General features: G+C 45.0%; 1 protein-coding gene across 2 annotated transcripts in view; it reads right to left on the bottom strand.

The window, feature by feature from the left end:
* ERO1A (endoplasmic reticulum oxidoreductase 1 alpha) overlaps nt 1-23,951 on the bottom strand; it is a 32,438-nt gene extending 8,487 nt beyond the window's left edge. Inside the window, exons 1-9 of one of the 2 annotated variants that reach the window (XM_065593933.1) lie at nt 23,694-23,951; nt 14,067-14,186; nt 12,753-12,836; nt 10,488-10,526; nt 9,964-10,040; nt 9,804-9,877; nt 8,314-8,434; nt 2,013-2,059; nt 603-614 (exon numbers count right to left, since the gene is read on the bottom strand). In XM_065593933.1, coding sequence (XP_065450005.1) covers nt 603-614; nt 2,013-2,059; nt 8,314-8,434; nt 9,804-9,877; nt 9,964-10,040; nt 10,488-10,526; nt 12,753-12,836; nt 14,067-14,186; nt 23,694-23,813 — 694 coding nt within the window. In that variant the 5' untranslated portion in view covers nt 23,814-23,951. The remainder of the gene's footprint in view (nt 1-602; nt 615-2,012; nt 2,060-8,313; nt 8,435-9,803; nt 9,878-9,963; nt 10,041-10,487; nt 10,527-12,752; nt 12,837-14,066; nt 14,187-23,693) is intronic. The other variant, XM_065593934.1, reaches the window with a different exon arrangement.
* Nucleotides 23,952-24,629: the final 678 nt, after the last annotated feature.

The following is a 24,629-nucleotide window of genomic DNA, read 5'->3' as shown; positions in this document are numbered from 1 at the left end:
TTAGGAGTCGCAGAGATTCCTAGATTCCAAGGCCAGAAAGAACCATTGTAAACATCTAGTCTGATCTCCTGTATAACACACAAGTCAGAGAACTTCCCCCCCACAATAATTCCTACAGCAGATTTTTTAGAAAAACATCCAATCTTCATTTAAAAATGGTCAGTGGTGGAGAATCCACCAGGACTCTTAATTAGTTGTTCCAGTAGTTAATTATTCTCACTGTTAAAAGTTTACACCTTATTTCCAGTCTGAATTTGTCTAGCTTCAACTTCCAGCCATTGGATTGTTAGACCTTTCTCTGCTAGGTTGAAGAGCCCATTGTTATATATTTGTTCCCCAGGTAGATACTTACAGAGTGGCCCAGTCACCCCTTACCTTTCTCTTTGTTAAGCTAAGCAGATAGTAGCTATAAAACTAAATAGATCCATGCAAGAGAAACTGAACAGGAAGATTTCAAGACTATTCCCATTTTTGCTTGAATAATTACTGTGCTTGCCTTGCTGACTATGCTAACTCTTCAGATCGTGGAAGTGGAAGAAGCAAAAGTTCTGTATCCATTTCTGTTGTGGTCAGGAAAAAAAAAATCAACACAAGTCACTCACCATCATCATCTCCTGGGGAGGGGGGGAAAAACAACAACAACAAATTACATCACTAGAATTAATTCCAAAGTGCAAAGATTATTCATTTATAGTTGTTAAATCGGCTCAGACAAGAGAATAAATAGTGTTAGTGTTTAAAAGCATTCTATACGTGCATGATAGATTATCTCAAGCCGGCACAGTAAAGGTACAAGATGAGCAGAGTGCTTTGAAAGAATCGGACTCGAACGGAAGTAACTGCTACAAGGTATTAAGATCACTCCCAAGGGCTTTGGGGGAAGAAAAATGATCATGGGATTAGTGAGCACAGGACTGGAAGGTAGGTGACCTGCTTTCCTCTTTCCACCTCTGCCACAGACTTCCCACGTGACTTGGGTAAGTGATTTAGGGACCTATCCAAAGCCCATTCACGTCTAAGGGAAGACTCACATTGACCTCAATGGGTCAATCTTTGTGTACCTCATCTGCAAAATGGGGATTTCTCCACTTCACTTCTCATGTGGACAAGACAAAGCTGGAGTTACACATACAATACAATGAGATCATCAGAAGGCGGCACTCTTCTTTTATTTTCCTTTGTCTGTTTTGTCCGGCTACACTGCTCTTTGAGCTTACTCTCATTTTATTCATGTGGTGATCAAAGAATGAATTGCAGGAGCTTTTGCGGACAGAATTCAGATTCTCTTAAACCAAGTGACAAGTGAAAACCTAGTCCCTAGACTTTTCTTTTGCTAACTCCTAAGATGGTGGAAATTAGCTGTCAACACAGATGCCTGGACTGCTGCAATTGGGCAAATATTTTTTCAGGCTTTCATAGTAAGAGCGAGCATGACCAGCGGGGTTAGATTTCAAACGAAGAGGAGAGAGGCGGTGTGGTCTAGTGAATAGGGTATTAGACTGGGTGTCAGGAGACCTGGGTTCTATCCCCAACTCTGCAACTGAGCGGCTGCGTGTCCTGGGTCACTTCACCTCTCTCTGACTCTGTTCTCCTTGCCACCCTTTGTCCATCTTGACGATTTATATCATAACCCCTAGGGCAGGGTCCATCTCTTACTAGAGGTTTGTAAAGAGGCTATAATACAATGGAGGCCTTATTTCATAGGGACATTCTCAAATGCCCTTGGCAACTTCAAGTATAAAAAGTGAGTGCCCATAAACCAATCCTGTTCCTAGTCAACGTCCAAGCTCACGTTGATTTCAACGGTGCCGACTCAGACCGTTTTTCCTGAGCGGTTACACACAAAAACATCCTCCCTCCGCAGTGCCCTTTATGGTACACACACGGTTCTAGGCTTGATCTAAACTATTTTTCTTTTTAATTCATAGAGCCAGCATAAATAACTTTCATCATTACCGCCACCAAAACTCATGGGCTGCCAAATAGCTTAGTGGGACGAATAAATGACTCACCTCTGCCAGAAGCCAAGGGATTTAAAGGTCTTTCTATGGTCCGAGGCCTAAGAGACAAAATAATTTAAATAGGGAATATGTAACAGCCACTTGACTCTGCAAAAACATTCATGAAAGACAAAACAACCCAGACTGGCGTTGAACTGTTTCCTCTGCCCATACAGATTTCAAGGTGGTGGCAACACAGAAAAAAGAGGAATTGTGCCCAGTTTGGATTTTCTTTTATGCATTACCAAAAAAAACCAAACAAACAAACAAACAAAAAATCCTTTTGTTACGCTCTGATGTGCCCCATAACAGCAAACCCAGAACACAAGGAAATCGAAGCAAGCCACACAGGCTGGTGGTCAATCAACACATGTAATAACCATGAACCGGTTAAGTCAGCAACAGTCAACAAAACATAACAACTGTCCAAAGAGCAGGTATGTAGCAGCAGGCTTTGAGTAACCCCGCACACACCCAACGCTACTCACACCCAGGAGCAGGAACTAGAACACTGAGTTCAGGAAGCAGGAAGGCAAAACACCCACACACACAGACATACAGTTTCCTTCTCTTCTCCCCAGAAGTTCAGCAGTACCTTGCCAGAGGCACCAGGTGATCCTGTAGGTTATACCTCAGATTCAGCTCAACTTCCCCAACTGGCCACGTGACATCGTCACACACAGAAAGGAGTGTCCTCCTCCCTCTCCATTCCCCTGTCAGTAGGCACTCTCTCTCTCGCTGGTTAACAACACATTCTCCATGTGATAAACGCACTCGCCACACTCCGTACCCTGCAACCCGCAACATCATGCCATGAGTATCAAAAACGCTTCCAGACCCTTGCCTACCATACACCACGTGTCCAGGATAGAATGCATGGAGTCGTGCATGGATACGCTTTCTGAAACTCGCGTATTTCCTAGTCCCATCAACTTTGAGGATGGCAAAGAGGTGGGATGAACCTTTTCTGTCAGCATAGACAAGTTGGCCCTCATAGGTCAGCTGAAGAGATGATAGGAAGGGGTTTCTACAGGACATTCATGAGGTGTACTCCAAATATCCTATAAACCACGGGTAGGCAACCTGCGGCACGCCAGCCGATTTTCACTGGCACTCACACTGCCCGGGTCCTGGCCACTGGTCCAGGGGGGCTCTGTATTTTAATTTAATTTTAAATGAAGCTTCTTAAACATTTTAAAAACCTTATTTACTTTCCATACAATAATAGTTTAGTTATATATATTACAGACTTATGGAAAGAGACCTTCTAAAAACGTTACAATGTATTACTGGCAGGCGAAACCTTAAATTAGAGTGAATAAATGAAGACTCGGCACCCCGCTTCTGAAAGGTTGCCGACCCCTGCTATAAACCATGACTCAAAAGTATGCGAGCTACACGCTTCTTCAGAGTCCGATGCAGTCTCTCCGCTATCCCATTTCCTTGCGGAGGGTACACAGCAAATTTATAATGTACTGTACCAATCCTCGCCAGAAAGCCTCCAAACTCTCGATACAAAGTGTCCCATGATCTGAAACAAGGCTCCCTGGTAGGCCAAACATTGCGAATTAAGTGCTTAGGTAAGAAACGAGCTCCTTTGAGGTGCCTTATGAATTTATGAACGCAAAGGGGTAATGTCAGTAATACTCCATAACAGTCGACAGCGTGTAGCCACACAGTGCAACTGAGGGGCCAATAATATCTTACTGCAAGTCTCTGCCATGATGTGTCTAGGACTACTGGTTTCAAAGGGGCTGGAGGAGCAACTGATCTATGCATTGTGCATGTTGAGCCTGCCTTCATCTGACGCTCAATGTCTGAGTGCAACCCTGACCACCCAGCATCAATATGCATTTGTTCCTTCATGTGTAACTCTCAGAATGTCCTTCACGGGCCACATCTAGGATTGTGTGTCGCAACGCTGCTGGGACAATCACCTGGGCTTCTCTGCATACGATATGTTGAGTAGCACATGTCTTCACCATGAGCTCAGGACAAATTTTGTAGAATGTAGACAAAGTTCTCTTAAGGATCGGGTCCATCCAGGCCGCCTGTACAGCATGTACCATCTTGCACAGTTTAGCATCCGTGGTCTGCCCTAGTTCAACGGGCAGATCTTTCAGTAAAAAGCATCGGGTGTACTTTGCTGTTTCTGCACACAAGGGCACCACCGCAGCAGAATTTCTCAAATGAACATCAGCAAGCAAATGACGTCTTCCTTTGATACGCACCAAATTCAAGTCCTTCTGCTGCAACTGAAGAAACCACCGCTGAGTGTGAAGCTGTAGCAGGCCAATGACTTTATGATAGATTTGCCAAAGAGGCAAATGATCAGTTTCTAATGTAAAATGTCTCCCCACTAAGTAGACTTTGAAGGGTACAATAGCAAAAACCATGCCAAGAATTCTCGCTCCATCTGGGAATATTTTGTTTCCATTGGGATGAGAGTATGGGAGGCAAATATAACCAGCCATCCCTCCTGGAGCAGAACTAGGCCCAGTCCCCAATTGCATGGATCAGACTGAATCACTACTGACTTTTTTGGATCAAAATAAGCATATGATTGGATACTACAGAGGGCCTGACTCAGGGTTTCAAAGGCCTGCTTTGCCTCTTCAGTCCACACCAACCGGCCCTGGGTTAAACCCCACAGTGGCTTGGCAAAGGTACTAAAATGGGGCAGAGCATGACCACCTATGTTTCAAGGTAGGCCAAGGATCAAACGTAAACGGCTACCATCTGTGGGTAATGGTAGCAAAGCAACAGCTTGTAGCCCATTCAGGTGCCAGTTTCACACCATCGGCCGACAGAGAACGCCCTAGAAAAATCTACATCATCTTCTGCAAAACTGCACTTGGCCGCATTCAACTTTATGCCAGCTTGTTGGAGTTGGGTTAGCCCTGGTCCAGAACAGCATTATGCTCAGGAAGACTCTTAGCAACCATGAGAATGCCATCCAAATATCAACATGCAACCTAGATATTATCAAGGAGCTGAGACACCAGTCTCTGAAATACCTCCGGAGCAGAGACTCACCCAAAAGGGAGTTGTTGATAGCCGTACCTCCCAAATGACATGCTGAAAGTCAATAACAACTGCAAACTTTCAGCCACAGGTATTTGCTAATAACCAGATCAGTTATCCAACAGAGAGAAAATCCGGGATTTACTCAGCAGGTCACCTCTTTGAAGGTTGGCAATTGAAACTGCTCCCGTTTCACCTACTTATTAAGTGCCCTAAAATCTGTGCACAGTCAAATGTCGTCATTCTTTTTGTGTCCGATCACCTTGGGAGGGGGCTCCATTTCCATAGGCCCTTCCACCTCCCGCATGATACCATTATCTTTCATGCGCTGCTTGGATCTTGTCCACAAATGCAGGAGGTACATGACATGCAGGTGATGCAAAGGGCTTGGCATTTGAATCCAGCTGCAGAAAGTGCGCATATCCCATTGAGAGAACATCATCACCATTAAATAAATCCTGGTGTGTCTGAATGGTACATTGGGTATCCCCTTCTATTCTAGCCAACATAATCACACCCAAGGTGTCCTGTGCGAATTCCTGCATCATACCACGCTGTAAGCACAGATCACAGAACAACAATGGAACGGCATTTGCAGCAGCATCTTTACCAACGTAAAACTTTGCAGCACAGGCTATGCCTTTGTAGAACACACAGCTCCACTCACTGTCTGCAAAGCATACAAATGCCAAGCTTTTCTCACCACTGTAGTGAGGCAAATGGCCAGATTATGAACTAATCCAGAGGGGAGAACATTAACTTCAGCACTCCACCATGCACTTCAGTGGTGAACCATTAATTTCTACAATACCGGATACCTGCTCCAGCACCTTGCCACACGAGAAGACTATATCAAAGGAAACATCAAGGTCCACAGTAAAGGCGATCTCCTGCGGCTCCACATTTACAGTATTGTGAACCTGTGTACCATGGCACACTAACTGAAAGTGTCCTTCCTTCCCACAAGCCCAGCACTTAGCAGTTTGTAGCCAGGCAGGCAAGGAAACTGGCCAAGTGACCCTTACTACCAGAGCAGAAACAGTGAGGAGCTGGAAACTTTCACGGCTGAGACCAGGGTGTGGGAGTAGGTAGCACTGCACGACTCTGAGCGACGGAAGTAGAAGGAACAGCTGACAGTTTAAGTGTAGACCAGAGGTGGGCAAACTACGGCCCGCGGGCCACATCCGGCCCCTGAGCTCCTGCCCTGGGAGGCTCGCCTCCGGCCCCTCCCCTGCTGTTCCCCCTCCCCTGCAGCCTCAGCTCACGGCACCACCAGCGCAATGCTCTGGATGGCGGGGTGCAAGCTCCTGGGACAGCGCAGCTGCAGAGCCCGGCCTGACCCAATGCTCTGTGCTGCGCGGTGCGTGGCTAGCTCCAGTCGGGCGGCACGGCTGTAGCACTGCCAGCCACCGGTGCTCCAGGCAGCATGGTAAGGGGGCAGGGAGTGGAGGGGTTGGATAGAGAGGAGTTCGGGGGGAGGGGGCGAGGCAGTCAGAGGGCGAGGAACAGGGGGTTGAATGGGGGCAGGGGTCCCGGGGGGGGCAGTCAGGGAACAGGGGGGTTGGATGGGGCAGGAGTCCTTGGAGGGTGTCGGGGGCAAGAAGCGGGGGGGGGGGCGCAGATAGGGAGCGGGGGCCGGGCCACGCCTGCCTGTTCAGGAAGGCACAGCCTCCCCTAACCGGCCCTCCATACAATTTCCAAAACCCGATGCTGCCCTCAGGCCAAAAAGTTTGCCTGCCCCTGGTGTAGACACGAGGGTAGCAGCAGTCAGAGACACAGAACCCTTTCAGGGTGAGCCCCCTCAAATGTTCCACTCTTAGCAACCGTGGCATCAAAAGCTAAGAGTTTTAGCATCTTTGGCCAAAAACCATTCACCCAGGAGGTCATTGGCTACACTAATCATAACGTCCCCAAATTCACAATCCTGGGCCACCTGCTGCACACAACATGCAAACTCACGTACGGTTTCGTTGGGCTGCTGGCAAACTTGAAAAAACATTTTCCTCTTTAGCAGAACAATCTCCAGGCCCAAAATATCATTGAGGTGCTGCATAGCTACATCAAAGAAGGACTTGGGCTCCGGGAGTTCATCATAAATATCAATGCCATCATGGCACGAAGCAGTTCTGCAGCAAGGGTAATCTAGCCACATCAGAGTGTTGCAGGATCTGCACATACTCTGTCTGGAAGTTTCGGAACTATCGCCAGTTAACAGGTGAAGAACGTGTAGGCAGCATGGGCCGCAGAATAGAAACACTTGTGGCCAAAATGTTACACTCCTATATACCACAGGACAGCAATCCCAAATCACAGGGAAATCGAAGCAAGACAGACAGGTAGGTGATCAATCAGGACATGTAATAACCACGGACCAGTTAAGTCAACCACATTCTGAACAAAACATAACACTCCAATTGGAAGGTATGTAGCAGCAAGCCCTGAGTAACTTCACATAGCCAATGCTACGTGTGTGCGTGCATGCACACACACAAAAACTGAAACACTGAGTTCAGAATGCAGAAACCAGGAAGCTAACAGGAACAGCATGCAATAAGCAGGAAGGCGACACAACACGCACACACAAACACACCTTTGAAAAACCAGAAATGTCAAATCTGGTCTTGCCTAGTTTGCTGGAGGACTCAGACATGCCTACAGGGCTCTCTCAGCCTTTCACTAGAAGGAAGGGGTGACAAATCTTCAATAAAGCCATTACCTCCCCACTGTATCAGTCCAACAAACACAGATTTAATGACTCTGGGGATGAGTCACCACAGTAGTTAATGGTGATGCAACTCCACTGAAAAGATTGTCCCAGATCCTCTCAGAGTTTCAACAATCCCCAGATTGTAGCAATCCACCTTCCAGCAGATGCAGCTTGGCCATGACTCCTTCAAGACCCATCAGTACCACCCAGTGAGTCAACCAGGATTAGTGGAGAGCAATGGGAAGGAATCCCCCTGTTCTGCAGCTGAAGACCCTGTCTGTGCAGGGTTCTTAGCCAGCCTGGGACCAAGGGGTGATGCTCAGATCCTACCATATGGCATTGGAGCAGCTGCCATGTCTTTAATCAGCAACATTGATTGGTGTGACTAGGAAAAATAGAGCTAAAAATATTACACACAAATCCTGAAGACAAGAATGGACATTTTCCAACAACCTTCACATAACCTCCCCTACTTAAACAATTGCCTTAGAATTTGTGGGGGAAGTTTTTATCTGCTCAAACGTATTTGTGCGCAATGAGTAGTAACCAAAGCACGCAGAGAGACTCTCTCAAACCACATACTTGAAACAGTTCTCCTCGTAAATGCTGTTCCAGATCTTCCAAGCCTCTGGTCCTTTGTAACCCGTGTAGCGTTCAGGATTCAGGAGTAAATCCACATACTCTGCATCAGGAGACTGTATATCTGTGAAGGGAAGGCCTTAGTTGAGGATAAAAGGAAGTGAAGAAACTACAAACTCAGGGTCAGATTTTGCCACCTTGATTCACACGGATACCATCTCCTTTGAATAGCCCCTAGGGGACCAGAGAGCAAGTGTGAAAAATCAGGACCCTTCTTTTTTTTCGGGGAAGGTGGGGTATAGTTGCACAAAGTTCCTAATATCAAGACATCGGCTCACCCTAGTAGCCCCACTGAAAGCAACAGGAATATATTGAAAGAGGAGTATTAAATGAGTAAGGTTTCAGAATCTGGCCCTTAACAACCAATATGTAGGCTACGTCTACACACAGCAAGGGAAGCTGTGACTGTAACACAGGTAGGTACACCCATGGTAGCTTTAATCTAGCTAGCACAGGTAACAATAGCAACATGGTCTTCAGCGCAGGCTAGCAACCTGAGCCTGAACCCAGAACCAGGGCACCGGGGAACGTTAGCCTATTGCTCCTCGTGCTGGAACAGGTGCGTCTACCTGTGCTACAATCACACCTTCATTTGCAGCATAGACACACCCTTACCTGTCTTCTAGTTTCAAGTTTGAGCCACACCGTGAATCCACTGAAAACCCTGAAAAATGAAAGTTAAAACCTGCGTGTCTGCTCGGAAACCTGAAACATCTGCGTTCCAAAGATAGTTAGCTGCCACTTTAATGAAACTGCAAAGATCAGCGGACACATTTTTACAGAAAGGAGCCTGCATTACACAGCACGTGTACATGCACACACCCTGTTACAGGGAGACAGCTTTCCAGGACTCGGTACTGCCAGCTGGAATGTTTCCAGGGGCAAAGGAGTCTATGAAGTACAGAGTATTTCACTTTCACTTAATCTACACTTAAAAGTTAGGCTGACATAACGTGGGATTCAGGGGGGTGAAAAATTTGCCACCCTTGAGCACCGTAGCTAAGAAGATCTAACCCCCAGTGTAGACGGCGTAGAATGCTTCCATCACTCTAGCTACTGTCACCTATGGAGGTTGAGTTCCTACAATAACAGAAAAACCCTTTCCGTGGCTATGGGAAACAGCACTACAGTGGCATAGCCACAGTACCATTGCTGTGCTGCTGAAGCACCCATAGTGTAAACATGACCTTTGTCTGAACCATTACAGAGTTAAGGAACATGGAAAGTCACGTTTACCACTACAGCAAATTTGACAAGGGATCGTTCTTCTTGCATCTCTTCAAAAAAAGTACAAATAAAGATTAAACACAAAGAATTCAGACTTACTAGTATATTATTCCACAGCTTAATTTTTTACAAAGATTTCAGACTTTGCCATCAGCCTTTGTTTAAATATTGTCACAAAATCATTCACACTAGACAGAGCCTCATACCATCAGCTTCACAAAAGTTGTCTGAAGAATCTTCATGCTGGGTCCACTGAAGCATGGCTCGCTGGGTTTCCTCGCTACAGAGAATAAAGAGAGACAGTTTGAGAGTCAATATTAATTTTTCTTTATAACAAACGTAATGATTTATTGAATGAAATTATACCTCAAAGATTCATTAACGGCGCCAAGTCTCTTAGCTTCCTCACATTCTCCATCATGTTTACTGGCTTCTTCTGAATACTAGAAGACAAAGAGGAAATAGCTGATTTTCTGCTTTAAAATCCTTCCCCACATCTATTAAAGTATTTGGTCTGATTTTCAAAGGTGCTAAGCACCTAAAGCTCACAATTGTCTGTCAACATTTCATCTTAACCTGTATTTCTACAAAAGGAGCAGGGTATTTGAAGATGTTTAGAGGCCCATGCGATTTTGGTGATAATTTTGGATTTCACCTCAAAAGTCCCCAGTGGCAACTTCTGAAACTCCAAGAACTTAGTTGTTTTGAATGGGAAGTAGTTTTCGGAGCGTTGTGACATTAAAAAGGGGCAATATTCTAAACAGCAATTGTCAGGAGGAACAGAGGTTATTTGTGCGGTACACTTGATGTCAACCTGATTAGAGAGGTTTGTATCAGCTGTAGTGAAATATAACAGTCACAAGTTATACCAATCATACAGACACACATACCTTATAGCTTGCAGATTCAGCTCCACCAGGGACTTCGTCCTGAAATGCAAGATATAAAACTGAGACACGTTTTATCCATCGTGCTGATGTGGTCTTCTAGTCTAATTTCAGGAAACATTAGGAAACTGACCAAAAATCTTTCAGTAAAATTAGTTAGAGGGGCAACCTGGTTTTAGGATTAAGGCACTGGACTGGATTCAAGAGTTCTGTGCTCAATTCCTGACTCCTCCCTAGATTGCCTGTGTGATTCATAGATTCCACAGCCAGAAAGGACCACTGTGATCATCTAGTCTGACCTCTTGTATAGCACAGGCCATAGAACTTCCCCAAAATAATTCCTAGAGCAGAGCTCTTAGAAGAACATCCCACCTTGATTGAAAAATTGTCAGTGATGGAGGATCCACCACGACCCTGGGTCAATTGTTCCAAAGGTTAATTACGCTCACGGTTAAAAATGTACATCTGATTTCCAGTCTCAAATTATCTAGCTTCAACTTCCAGCCTTTGGATTGTGTTATATGTTCTCTGCTACAATGAAGTGCCCATTATTAAATATTTGTTCCCCATGTAGGTAGGTATAGACTGGAATCAAGTCACCTCTTAACCTTCTCTTTGTTAAGATAAATATATTGAGCTCTTTGAGTCTATCACTATAAGTCATGTTTTCGATTCCTTTGATCATTCTCATGGCTCTTCTCTGGACCCTCTCCAATTTATCAACATCCTTCTTAATCTTAGGCATTTCCTTTAGGGTCTTATTCTCATTTACATTTAGGCTCCTCTCTGCCGCCATAGTAGCGTAAGGGGGCTTAGCGTACACCAGAATCAGGCCCCAAGTCTCTTTAATAATGCTTGCTTTCTTATCCCATAGGGATGCTGGGAGGCTAATTCATTAACATTTGTGAGGCACTCAGATATTATGTAGGAGAGTGCCACAGAAAAGCCAATAAGTAATTAATATTAAATGTGGTCTTTTTGGGAGGAGGGGGAAGAAGGAAGATGAAATTAGCCAATGTAGCAGATTACACAGTATGTGTGAGTGGGTGATAATTCTTCCTGAACTAGAATGTTTTAGGGTTACATCAGCTGGTATATTTCCTGTTAATCAGGCCTCCCCACCTCTATATTTGAGATGTTACAACATGGCTATCCAGGGAAGAAAAGCCAATTCTCTTCCTAGGCAAGATTACTGAACTGCACACTGTGCTTTTTAAGGATACGTGAAAATTAACTATAGTGACACGGAAAATAGAATCTAAATAGGATCAGCTCATACCAGGCAGCCTTCTACCTTTAGAGTACTAGATTCTTTTGACTGCTTTCATCCAGGATGGATTTGATTTAAATCAAATTGATTTAAATCATGTTTTAAATCACTAGTTAGGAAGACTTGATTTAATCATGGTTTTCTACATAAAAAAAGTGCAGTCTTGTTGGTTGTTACAACCTTAATACATATTCTTCACAACTCAGGGATAGATGTAGGTTTCCTTTTTAGAAGGGACACACTATACATTTTTAAACAGTGATATATTTTGAAAACTTTTCAGATTAGTTTTACAACTATATCAGAAAATGAATGATTGTTTGGTTATTTCATTTACTAAAAGTAATTAAAGCAGATATTTATGAAGTCTTTGGGAGGTGAACTATCTCCAATTCAACAGGTTAATCATTAATATTTGGAGGATTTTCTTGCCATGCTGTATTAGGAGGAGAACATCACCAGACAGACATTAACATTTTTTTATTTAACTAAAACAACAACGTTATGTATTCTGGATTTTTTTCTTCAACAGCAAACATATAATATTTTAACAAAAAAGCTTATGTTCCTCGCTTTTCACATTTATCTCCAGACTTCTCCGCCTTGTCCAGATCTATTCCGCCCCCAACAATCTTCTATTCACGGAACTTTTTGAAACTCTGCACTTATCTATATAAGCCTGATCAGAGAGCTACAATTGTGTTAGCTACAGTAAGCAAAAGCGTGGATTGCTGTCCTCTGCTCGTCCTCTGTAAAGATTGGCTAGAGAAGAAACAAGTTACTGTGGCCCAGATTTGTAAAGGTATTTAGGTATTGCTGTGCACAACCTTGCAACACTTAGCCAATTTAGGAGCTAGGTCTCATTTTCATTGACTGTCAATGTGATTTTGGCTCCCAAATGCCTGAATCCCTTTTGAAAATGAGACTTAGGTGCTGGGCACAGCAACAATGCCTAAATACCTTTACAAATCTGGACCTGAATAGATTCGTGTACTTACAGATGCACAAGGCTTTACTGCGCAGTCTCTTATCCCACAGTGACTGCTGTCATTCCAAAGAGGGCAAGGTTTCTTTAGGTTTACCTATAAAGAATTGTATATAAAAAATAATTACATATTATACAAATCCACATAACCATGCCAATTATATGAACCACGGCCTAATTTAATAACACTGGTTACCTTAGAAGTAGAACTAAGCCATAACTTTTGTAATAATTCTCATTTAGGGTGTAACTCAGCACACAGCAATCCACCCTTTTATGAGGGCTTAAGTGACGCATGGCCCATGCTCTGGCTTTCTACACAGGAGTAAACTTCACCATTGGTGAAAAGATTCAGGATAAACTTTTGTACTTCTCTCTCACGCGAAAAATGTTTTCAGTTGCGGTGACCTTACAGATGACATTAAAGATTTCAGACGTTTGGTATTGCATTTTTCAGGGCATTGCTTAGGTACTCCTAGGCCTAGAGCAAATTCTCAATTACCCCCTTATCTGCCTCAAAATATCAACCTCCAAGTCGTGCTCTTTTAAACAACCCTAACATGGAATGATTTTTTTTTAAACAGTAATATACAAAACTACAGCCAAATACTCAAACACTGCCTCATGTTTGACTCCCCTGGTAGAAAGCTTTTTTAAAGCACAAATGGCCAAATTCTGTACTCACTTACAGCCAGTGCTTAATTTGTAATGAAAGAGGTGCCGGGGCTCAAGCAATTTTTTTACATTCATAACTGATGCCGCAGAGGTGCTGGGGCTATGAGCTGCCAAACCTAGAAGTGCCAGGACTGCCCTGGCACAAATTCAACACTGCTTATATTCATGCAACTCCAGAGAGGTTATGGGTGTAACTGCAGGCAGAATTTGGCCTGTAAAGGATCAATTTAATAAGAACTGGGTAGAAGTTATAATGACTAATTCGCTTGGTCTTGTTAAACGCCTCTTCGTGCGTACAAACAAAATATTGTTCTCACTGCACAACTTTTGCCCCAGCAAATATTTTCCATACTTCACCTGGCATAAAAACCACTTCCTTGCTCTACCACTAAAGCCTTTAAGGGAAAAAAAATGCTTCGGAAGCAATTCTTAAAACTTTATATAATTTATCTGAAGACTATGTTGGCTCAAATTAAGATTCTCCGAATAGTATGAAAGCCTGAATTGTTATGATCGTGTGCCTAAAACAAGAATACATGAATTAAAAGATAATTGATAACTTTTTTTAAAATCTCCATATAAGAAAAACACACTACTTATCTAGTCCCAGCGTATTTTTGGCAATGAATATAATTTTCTAATATGAAAATACCTTGTAATGTCTGAAGTAGTCACTTTCCAGAAGTTTATTTAATCTAGGAAAAAGCTTGTTGTTGTTAAATGTATCTATGGTTTCAACATCACAGGTGCAATCATCTAAGTAACCAGTGACCTGTTGAATAAAAAATAAAATATGATACATAATATGAACAAAATATAGGATCTATTTTTAAGTACAGTGCACAGTATTTAATACTAAACTGTCTTCCCAGACTTTTCCTAAGAGGCTACCAGATAAGGAGGTTAATTAGAATTAACAAGCATTCAACCCTGCTGTACTGGCTTGGTATTTTCTATATTTTTTTTTAGACACAGCTTTGAGAACTTTTACAATACATCTTGGTGTCTGTAAAGCTCTGTGGAAGAATGCCCTTTCTCCAAAACTTATTCATAGTTGGCGTATTGCTGAAGAGCTGATATTTCATGAATACTTCACTCTTTTAAAAAAAAAAAATCTTAGATTCTGATTGAAACATTTGACTAAGTTGTATTATTACACATACACTCTTGTCCTGGCTACAAAGCACACATAAATACACTCCTTTGGCCACATACATTGTATATGTACAAGTTTAGGGCCTGATCCAGCAAGATGCTGAATGCCCTGAACTTTACCAGAACTAGACCAATGGCAATTGCCTGCCTAGGTTCTTACAGGACAACAATCCCTGTAGCATCTCAGGGTTGGAAGGAGTGCCAGTCCCCTGCATCAAGACCAATTAAGCAATAACAATACCACCATCAGAACTCACAACGGCCAAAATAAAGTCCCATTAAACCACTTTATTAAACTGTTTTTAGGCAATTGTGTTGCTGCCATTTAGCTGATTTAATCGGAACTGGACAAAATGCGATGGAATCTCTTCAGCTATCAATGACAGAGATCCAAGAACACATTCATGGTAAATCTATTTTAAAAAGCCAACGTTTCTTGCATCATTCCAAAGCAACTCAGTGGGCTGTTGTTGAGTGCTTTTTTAAGACCGCACGAGAAGACAGATTCATTTGTGGTCTTACTGCACGCAGATTGCTGGCTCAAAGAGGAAGTTGCACAATGTCAAATAAGTAGACAGAGTAGGAAGCGAACAACTCAGTGTTCAAACATCTGAGCCAGAAGTACTCTCAGCACTCAACCCTTTACATGATGTTGGTGACTGATATTGGATTTTGACACATCAGCCCAACATATAGCAATGCGGCATTATCCAGTGCTGGGTAATATTACAGTTTTGGAAATTCATGGACTTAAGACCAAGAAGGACTTCATTTAAATCTAGATATTAGTTTATGAAGTGAATATCCACAAGAAGTTTGGTGCAGTTGATTATAATAGGTTCCCTTGACCCCGTCCTTCAACACCTATCAAAAATAGTAGAAATCTATAGCCCATAACCATTTACACACACAGACAAAATATTAGTTCAGTCTCCAAAAGTTCTGATCATGTCAAATCTCAGCTCCCTCTTCATTGCACTGGAAGCAAAGCTACAGGCAGGAGAGGATAATGGAAAACAGAGGATCCTTACAGGTGTCAGGGTCCGTGACAGCTAAGTGTAAACCTGTAATGGTGCTGTTCTAGTGATTGCCAGGGGGTGACAGGAATAATACTCAATGAGAAGCAAGGAGCAAAGTAAATACGGAGATATATAGACAGCTAGAATATTTGTTGTTGTTGTTTTCAAGGACTTCTTGCTAATTCTCTTCTCTCACTTGCAAGTCATTCACAGTCTTGGTCCTTATTTTTAAGGCACTCATCAGTTTGGGCTCAGGATACCTAAAGATCCGGGATGAGGGCTACAGAAATAGGTCTGCTCCTCAGGCCCAAAAGAACTGTGCAAAGTAGGGTAAATCTCCTCTGTTTGGGGAACCGAACTTTCTCAGGGGCTGATCCCAGACTGTGGAATGAAATCCCACAGGAGCAAAGTATCACCACAAACCTTCCTACATTCCACTCCCAGGGAAGGCACACTTCTTTGACCTGCCTTCTCTGGGACAAACATGGAGCAGCATAGACACCTATCAAATTATTTTTAAAAATATACATTTAAAAATTATTGTTGAGAAAGGAAAGAATGAGCCAGACAAGAGATGCTAGTCACCTCACTTGAAGACTTCTGTAAGGCATTCTGATAACTACGTGAAGGCCATATACAAATCTGAACAGAATAGTGCTAATCACCACTGGGGCAATTAAACACCTTCTTGCTCCCTTCCGCCCACCCCCAAAGGGGGCAGAGGGCAACGGCAATGGAACACTTTCCTCCTAGATAGTGGTTAAACAAGGAAAGAAAGAATGGATGGAACAATTAACACTCTTCGCAAAAAGCTCCAGATGACTGACTTTGCAATGGCCTAGTCTGCTAGCTGAGGAATAAGGAGCCCAGTCTCCAAACCTGAATCTCTTCTATTGTGCGTCAGTACTGTGGAATCGACTCCTTTAAAGAAATCATTTGGGCAACCTGGACCACAATCCAGGCTTGCTGAACTCAATGGAAAGGGAAGTCTACATTACCATGCTAGCACTCCTGCCTCCCCATAAACAATCTAGTTTTGTTACAAAACTATGGTTCTATGTTTGGTTTTGGAGTCTCCTGTTTTACAAAGCAAACCTAGTACTATTTCCTACACCTGACCTCATGTTTTCAGTATAAACATTGACATTTCCAGCCCTACGTTTCTACGATTCCGTAATTGGGAAACTGAAGGGGTTTTGTATTGCAATGGCTGTAAAATTAAGAGCTCAGCAATCAAGTTTATCACTAGGCTAAGACACCCAATTAAAAAAAATTAACTGACTAATCCCTAGTTTACACTCATTTCTGTTTCAAAATCCTCATTGCTACTTTCTGGAAATATTGCATTCTTCAGTTAAGCCAGGGAACGCGTTGCTCTGTGATCCAGCTGTGTTCAGCGCTACTGTGGTGCAAATCTGGGCAGCTAATGATTCATCTACACTAGAAAAAGGTGCCATTCTGAGAACACGTTGGTCCTGCTGGCATCCTTGAAAAACATGGAATATCTGCACGCGGAAGAGCTTCAAGGGGCATCCATGCCAAACACTGCTGGGATTAGATTTGCCTTCACTGATTCAGCCGGAGCTGTTTTGATCTGCAGCGTGGATGGCAATAATACCAGCATGGATGGATGGCACTACCACTGTGCAGACAGTTCCCCTGGGTACTGACGGTCTTTCGAAACAGCCTGGATTCCGCTGCTTCTGGGAGCTGCAGTATAGGGAGCCAGCGAGCATTGCAAGTGGGTTTAGAATAGCGCGAGGGAAAAGACAGGCCACGCAGAGGGTTCAGAACAATTCAGCATGGCTAGTGTAGGCACATGGAACTCCTCGCGCCACTGACAATTCCCATTGACTTAATACACTCAGGAATTCACCCGTTGTGCTCCACCCCAGTTCTAGCCTCCCAGTTAGGAATGGTTCAGTTCTCAAGCATACACATGGTCTAACAGGCACTACTGGCCTGCTTACCTATCACTGCCTCCCTTCCCGAGGCGCCAAAGGCTGGAGACAATGTAAAGGGAGACAGAACAGGAGCCAGTGAAGCCAGGAAGCCCCCAAGATGCTGACGCCTGAGACACCAGAGGTCCCATAGAAAAGAGCTACGAGCACTGAAAGTCAGAGTGTGTGATCCAAGTCTCCTAGAGGAGTGAAGCAATGCTACTGATGTAAGGAGAAATTAGTCCTGTTGGGACCTACGGCTTCCATTTCACTTTTGCCCTGGCTAAGCTGACCTACCCTAGAAAGTCTAGAAATAGCCAAGATCAAAATGCAAAGTCCAGCCAGGAAACACAAGAATACACCTCTGGTCAAGCGTAATTCCAGAGTTACAACGTTCCTTATATGGACATACATCACTGTATCAATGTCTTTCTCTGCTGCTTTAGGGCCCGTAGCAGAAGCCGTAATGTTCTTTATTTGGATATCTACAGCGCCTACTGTCATGGCAGCGACGTCTTAATTATAAATATGTTGACAACATATGCCACACACTACGTGACATCTTTAAAAAATAAATATTTATCTGGAACAGTTGTTTAAGATGAAACACACAAGCTGATATACTCACAAACGTGTGCCATCTGCTTCATTGTTCATAGGACTCGCCAAGCTGAACAGTTGGGTTTCCCTGAGCCCAGAGGCGAGGGCTGGTTTTGCCCAAGCGAAAGGAGGCAACACTAAAGCTATGGTGGAGCCAAAGATGGAAGGGGTGCGTAAGCATGACATGAGGCAACAGGGCAGGGCTGGTTTTGCCCAAATACAAGATAGCTATGATGCACTCGCAGCTGGCAGATACAAACATTCCAGACAATATGAGTGGCCCAGATCCTTGAGGAAGTTTGGGGTCTTCTTGTGAAGGAATGCAGCTGGAACTCACTCTGCATGTCTAATTAACTCTCTAAAACTAATGTGTCGGCATGGCGTGTGTACCTAACACAGCCATTAGATCACTGCAATATTTTGGTACTAAACCCCATCAGATAAAAATCTTACTATATTTCCTGTGCTTTTGTTCTTCCTCCACTTCATCTCCCTCCTTTCCCTCATCTAGTTCTCCACTCTGTTCTGCAATTGTCCTCTCTGCTCTATCCTCTACTTTCTTCCCCCATGTCTGGTTTGCTCCCTCCTCCCTCGCTTTCTCTCGGTCACCCCCTTCCTTTTCATTGCCCAGTCCAACTCCCATTTAAGTCTGTGCAAAGACTCCCACAAGCTTCCAAGGTAATGAAATCAGGGTGCGTGCGTCTTACTCCCCCTGCTGCCACCTGTCCCCAGCCCAGCTATGGAGTGAGGAAGATGGTGACACATTACCCTGCCATCCCCACCTGCAGCCAGAACAGGAAGTGGGATCATCTCAGAGGATGGGACGAGGAGCATCTTTTAGCCTGTATCAGCAGCCACCCTGGTTCCCATCTCCCAGCTCTCCCTGCTTGTGGTACTCCACTCAATTTCGGGATCAACTCACTTTTTTTTGTGAGTTGGCAGCTCATGGCCAGAGGGAGATCTTCAGTTATGAAGGCTCCTAAGCCTAGGTTTCTGCCACAGTGGCGGTACACTGGGATCCAGTTAGTCCTTCCCCTCCCCCACCTCATCCAGGTGACTCCTATATGACGTGAGAGCCAAGACTGGGCTTGTAGGGCTCTCACGTTAGCCTCACCGGTAGCTCCAGGAGCAAGGTGCAGAGCTGTGCGTTCAGCAGTATCTCACCTATTGAGTTCCCTGGCAGCATCTCACACTGTGGAGACCGAAGTTGCGTCAGGTGACATTTCAGAGTGTATGTTTGCTGTAGGGAGCTGCAGCTGCCAATAGAGTTAGAAGATGCATCCCAGTTTTGTTCCCCAGACGGCACTATGGAGACATTTTGAGTGTCGGCAGGTATGAATTCCTGCCTCAGTGGTCAGAGCAGGGCTTGAAAACAGAAACTTAAAGAGCACCTTCTCCTAGCCCATTGCTTGGACCACCCCACCCCTTCTTTGCCTTCCTCCACTTGTTCCCCCTTCTCTGTCTCTTTAAACACAAGCTACTGGTCTTCACTTGCAAGGCCTTTCACAGTCTACTCCCACCCTACCCATCATCTCTTACTCACTACCGAAATGTCTATTTCACACCTTCAATTAGACCATGATGTCAGCCTCCATCACCCGCTCATTAAATTTTCAAACAGGAACCCTGCTGCCCCTACTCCTTGGGAAGAACTCCCCAAAGACATCCGCAAAGCCCTGTTATTCTCCCCCTTCAAATCCTTCCAAAAAAACTCTCCTTTGCTGTGTTGCCTACCAAAATCTTGACAGCTGTACATGTGCTGATACCACGCCCAATCACACTGATCAATATTGTCTCGCTATTTCCTTGACTTCCCCTGTCTGTCTGTATCCATCTATTGTCTCTGGTCTTAGACTTAGATTGTAAGCTCTTTGGGGACCATCTTTTTGTTCTGTCTCTGTCCAGCACCTAACACATGCTGAGTTCTTGGTCTGTGACGAGGGCTCTTAGGCACTACCATAATACAAAAAAAAATAATAAAAAAAGGAACGTGAGTTAAAAATCTGTTCAAGGAGCAAAGGATCAGATATTCTTGAGGCCCAACTTCTCACATGTTCTATTATGGTCAGGTACCAAACTGACCAAAAACAAAAAAACAAAAAACACCCTTATGTTATTTGAATAACCTTCATTTGCCTAACTGCACAATGTTTGACCAAAATCCAGGTTGCCCTTCACCAAACAGCTGCAGTGTTTCCACAAAGCAACTACACAGGTCTGTAAACAACATATGTGCAGTAAGTTGCTGGGCGTCCACAGGGAGACTTGATTAATGATTGATTAAAGCATATAATGCATCATAAACAAAAATATCTGAGTGGAGGATGAGCTGTTTGTAAAGTAATTGGAACGGAGATCTTGAAATGATATTTAGTGCTAATGAGACAGATGGTAAAGCAGCAACATTATGTGAAATTGTTAAGTTGTTTTTAATTACACAGGGCCATTTCTGATAACCAAGTTTCAGAACTGGGTAGTGGTGGCCGTAATGTAAAGGAACTGTAACGTAGCTGTCAAAAAAGTTAGGCCCCAATCTCCCCCATGGGTAGCCTCACTGAAACCAGCCACGTGGAGCTCATTGCAGAATCAGGACCTATTTGGTCCAGCATCTGAAATGTTGAGAGTGCTAGTTTTATCTTAAGTCTGTACCAACATCCCCAAGGTCATCCTATGCCATGTCTGAGCTAATGGGGACATACAAGCTATTCTCTTTCCTTACACAACACACTGTCAGCACGTAACCAAACCCCTGTTTTGTGAAGGTGATAAAGTTCGGGATACCTCGATTATGAACAATGCTATTAACAAAACAAATTATATTCTAAAAGAAAAAAGCAGCAGAAAAAAAATCTGGCTTTAGAGAGCTCAGATGCACAAGTTATAGTGCCAACCGTTCCCACCCAAAAGAAAAAGAAAAGAATAAACACTTCAGTGTGCCTATGCAAAGCACTATTCTACGTCTGTCCCATACGGTGGTACTTGCTTTTCATTAGACTTGTACTTGTGTGAATTAATGCCTCTTTCTCCCAATCGCTATTCAGTCTCTATGGTTTTTTTATTTTTACATACATATACATATACATATACACACACACACACTACATTTTTTATTCTTTATCGGCAGTACATGTCAATAATAAGTAGTAAATATCAAGTCTGTGGGCTTTGAGATCCACAACCGGAAGAGGCTATGTACATGAAAATGATTATTAACCCAAGCCAGTTGTGCAACTCCATAGTTCCCATTTCCCACTTCCTTTTTTATAGATGGAAAAGAAAGAGGAAGTTAACGCAAAACCTATTATTGTCACATTGAGGTTACAAGGTTTAAACATGGGTCAGAAAATGAAAGCGTTAAATATTTCATTGCAATTTTAACTCATCTAGGCCCCAAATCCTGCAAATGAGCCAATAAAGAACCCACCGAAGTCGGGGATTCTGCGTGGGGTCCATTCATATAATTGCAAGATCTGGTCCTTACATTGCACATACATGGTTGCTGTTTAGGCTGTTAAATGTATCGCTCAAACACAGCAGGACCGATCCTCAGCTGGTGTAAGTCAGCATAGCTTCACTGAAGTTAACGGCGCTACACTGCTTTACGCCGGCTGAGAATCTGACCCAGCATATGCAATGTGGAAGAGTTAACAACAAAAACTTTATTATGCATTTACAGTCTTAAGATTGGATTTTATATTTTAATCTCTGCTACAAGAGAGGCTTGTACACAGGACAAATCTCAAAACCTGTCAAAATCTCTCTCTCCTGAATGTCAGAAGCATAAGGAATAGTTCCTGACCCCAGGGAATGTGACAAGTGAGAAACAGGACAGACAGGAAGATTTCACCCTCAGATACTATAGTGATGCACTCCTTGAAATACCTTAGACCAGTCAATTTTTTTTTTGCCAAGGTCCAAATTTCTTGGTCAAGGTAGTCAAGGTCCAGACTTCAGAGAAAATAGTAAAAAACAAAAATAATAAGTAAATAAAAAGATTTTGGGGTCCGTTCAAAAGCATCTGGCGGTCGAGATTTGGCCCGCGGTCCCCCTATTGACTATCCCAGCCTAAGGACTATAAATGAGCCTGCAAAGTATACTGTCCCTCACGCCCGGATGATGGATCCCTCCAGCTCAGGGAGGAGACGCACTGGTAGCAGGGCTGTATGGGACAGCATATACTACTGCGGACCATGCTGTGCCTATGGTTTCATAGTGTCATAGATTCCAAGGCCAGAAGGGACCATTGTGATCACATAGTCCAGCAGTTCTCAAACTGGGGGTTGGGACCCCAAAGTGGGTCATGACCCCGTTTTAATGGGGTCGCCAGGGCTTACACTTGCTGGGGCCCGGGGTCAAAGCAAAAGCCCGAGGGCTTCAGCCCTGGGCAGCAGGGCTCCTGGGGCTGAAGCTTTGGGGCTTCGACTTTGGCCCCCCGGCCTGGGGAGGTGGGGCTTGACTTCCCCCCCCCCAGGTGGCTCAGGCTTCAGCCCCCCTCCCGGGGTCCTGTAATAATTTTTGTTGTCAGAAGGGGGTCACAGTGCAATGAAGTTTGAGAACCCCTGGCCTAGTCTGACCTCCTATATAGTTCAGGACAGAGAACGCCCCCAAAATAATTCCTAGAACAGAGCTTTTAGAAACACAATCCACCCTTGACTGAAAAATTCTCCGTGATGGAGAATCCACCATGACCCTTGCTCAATTGTTCGAACAGTTAACAGAGACCTTCAAACTCCAGCACTGCCAAGCCAGCCCTAACCCTCACACAGTTCTGGAGACCCACCCTTCACGACATAGGTTAAGGAGGAGATTAGTGAGTGCCCAGGAGGGATACAAGGAGGAGACACTGCAGAACTGGAATTAATTTGCAACCTGGACACCATCAAATTAGGCCTGAATAAAGACTGGGAGTGGATGGGTCACTACAAGAACTAAAAAAAAAAAAAAACACACACACTAATTTCCCCATGCTAATTTGCCCTACTGTTACTCTCACCTTCTTGTTAACGGTTTGAAATGAGCCACCCTGATTACCACTACAAAAGTGATTTTTTGTCCTGTTGATAATAGCCCACTTTAATTGACTTGTCTCAACCCCCCACTTGGTAAGGCAACTCCCATCTTTTCATGTACTGCTATATAGATATAGATATAGATATCTCTTCCTACTGTATTTTCCAATCCATGCATCTGATGAAGTGGGTTTTAGCCCACGAAAGCTTGTGCCCAAATAAATGTGTTAGTCTCTAAGGTGCCACAAGGACTCCTTGTTGTTTTAGGGAGGAGACAGATAGGGGAGGATGTGACAGGTGTGGGGATAGAGAAACCTGCAGACAACATGGGTGTGGGGATAGGGGGTAGAACACAGACACTGTGACAGACACACGCAGATGGGGGGGAAAGGATGGACAGACAGACACTGGGAAAGGCGCAGAGGGGGGAGAGGAGGGACACCGCGGGAAGCGCAGAGGGGGGAGAGGACGGACAGACGGACACCCCGGGAAGCGCAGAGAGGGGGAGAGGACGGACAGACGGACACCGCGGGGCCCCCCGGCCTAGCGCTCTCACCTGGCAGAAGCACCTCTGCTCCGCGGAGCCCGGCAGCGGCTGTCCGGCGGCCGCCCCGGGTCGCAGCCCCGCCGCCCCGAGCAGCGACAGCAGCAGCCAGCGCAGGTCGCAGCGGCTCATGGCGCGTGTGTGTGCGGGGCTGCCCGGCGCGCGGCACTAGACCCGGCCGGGCGGCTCCGCCCCGCTGGGCGCGGCCGGGATTTCCCGACCGGGAAGCTGCGGACGTGCGACATGGCCCGCTCCCGGGCCCCGGCCTGACCTGGCCCTGCCCCATTGGAGGAGCCGGGTGCGGGCGGGCCGCGGTGATGCGTCCCCGGGGCCCGCCCATCCCTGCGCGGCAGCGGGACCGCTCCGCGCCCAGCGGACAGCCCCTGCACCCGCCCCGAATCGTGCCAGTGCCCGTGGGCCGGGCCGGGCCAGCGCACCGGGCTGCACTCGGATCTGCCAATGCACCAGGCCCTGGCAACACCCAGTGCACCAAAATGTGCCATGCACCAAACCATGGCAACACCCAGCCGTGCCAGTGCACCAGGCTACACTCGGATCTGCCAATGCACCAGGCCCTGGCAACACCCAGTGCACCAAAGTGTGCCATGCACCAAACCATGGCAACACCCAGCCGTGCCAGTGCACCAGGCTACACTCGGATCTGCCAATGCACCAAAATGTGCCATGCACCAAACCATGGCAACACCCAGCCGTGCCAGTGCACCAGGCTACACTCGGATCTGCCAATGCACCAGGCCCTGGCAACACCCAGTGCACCAAAATGTGCCATGCACCAAACCATGGCAACACCCAGCCGTGCCAATGCACCAGGCTACACTGGCATCTGCCATGCACCAGGCCCTAGCACAGTGGTTCTCAACTTTTTGTACTGATGACCCTTTCCACACAGGAAGCCTCTGATTGTGGACCCCCCCGCCCATAAATTAA

The sequence above is a fragment of the Chrysemys picta genome, chromosome 4 (assembly GCF_011386835.1).
Source record: "Chrysemys picta bellii isolate R12L10 chromosome 4, ASM1138683v2, whole genome shotgun sequence".
Classification (NCBI taxonomy): Eukaryota; Metazoa; Chordata; order Testudines; family Emydidae; genus Chrysemys; species Chrysemys picta.
Note: the sequence above shows the minus strand (reverse complement) of the source record. Positions and strands in the feature narration are given on the sequence as shown.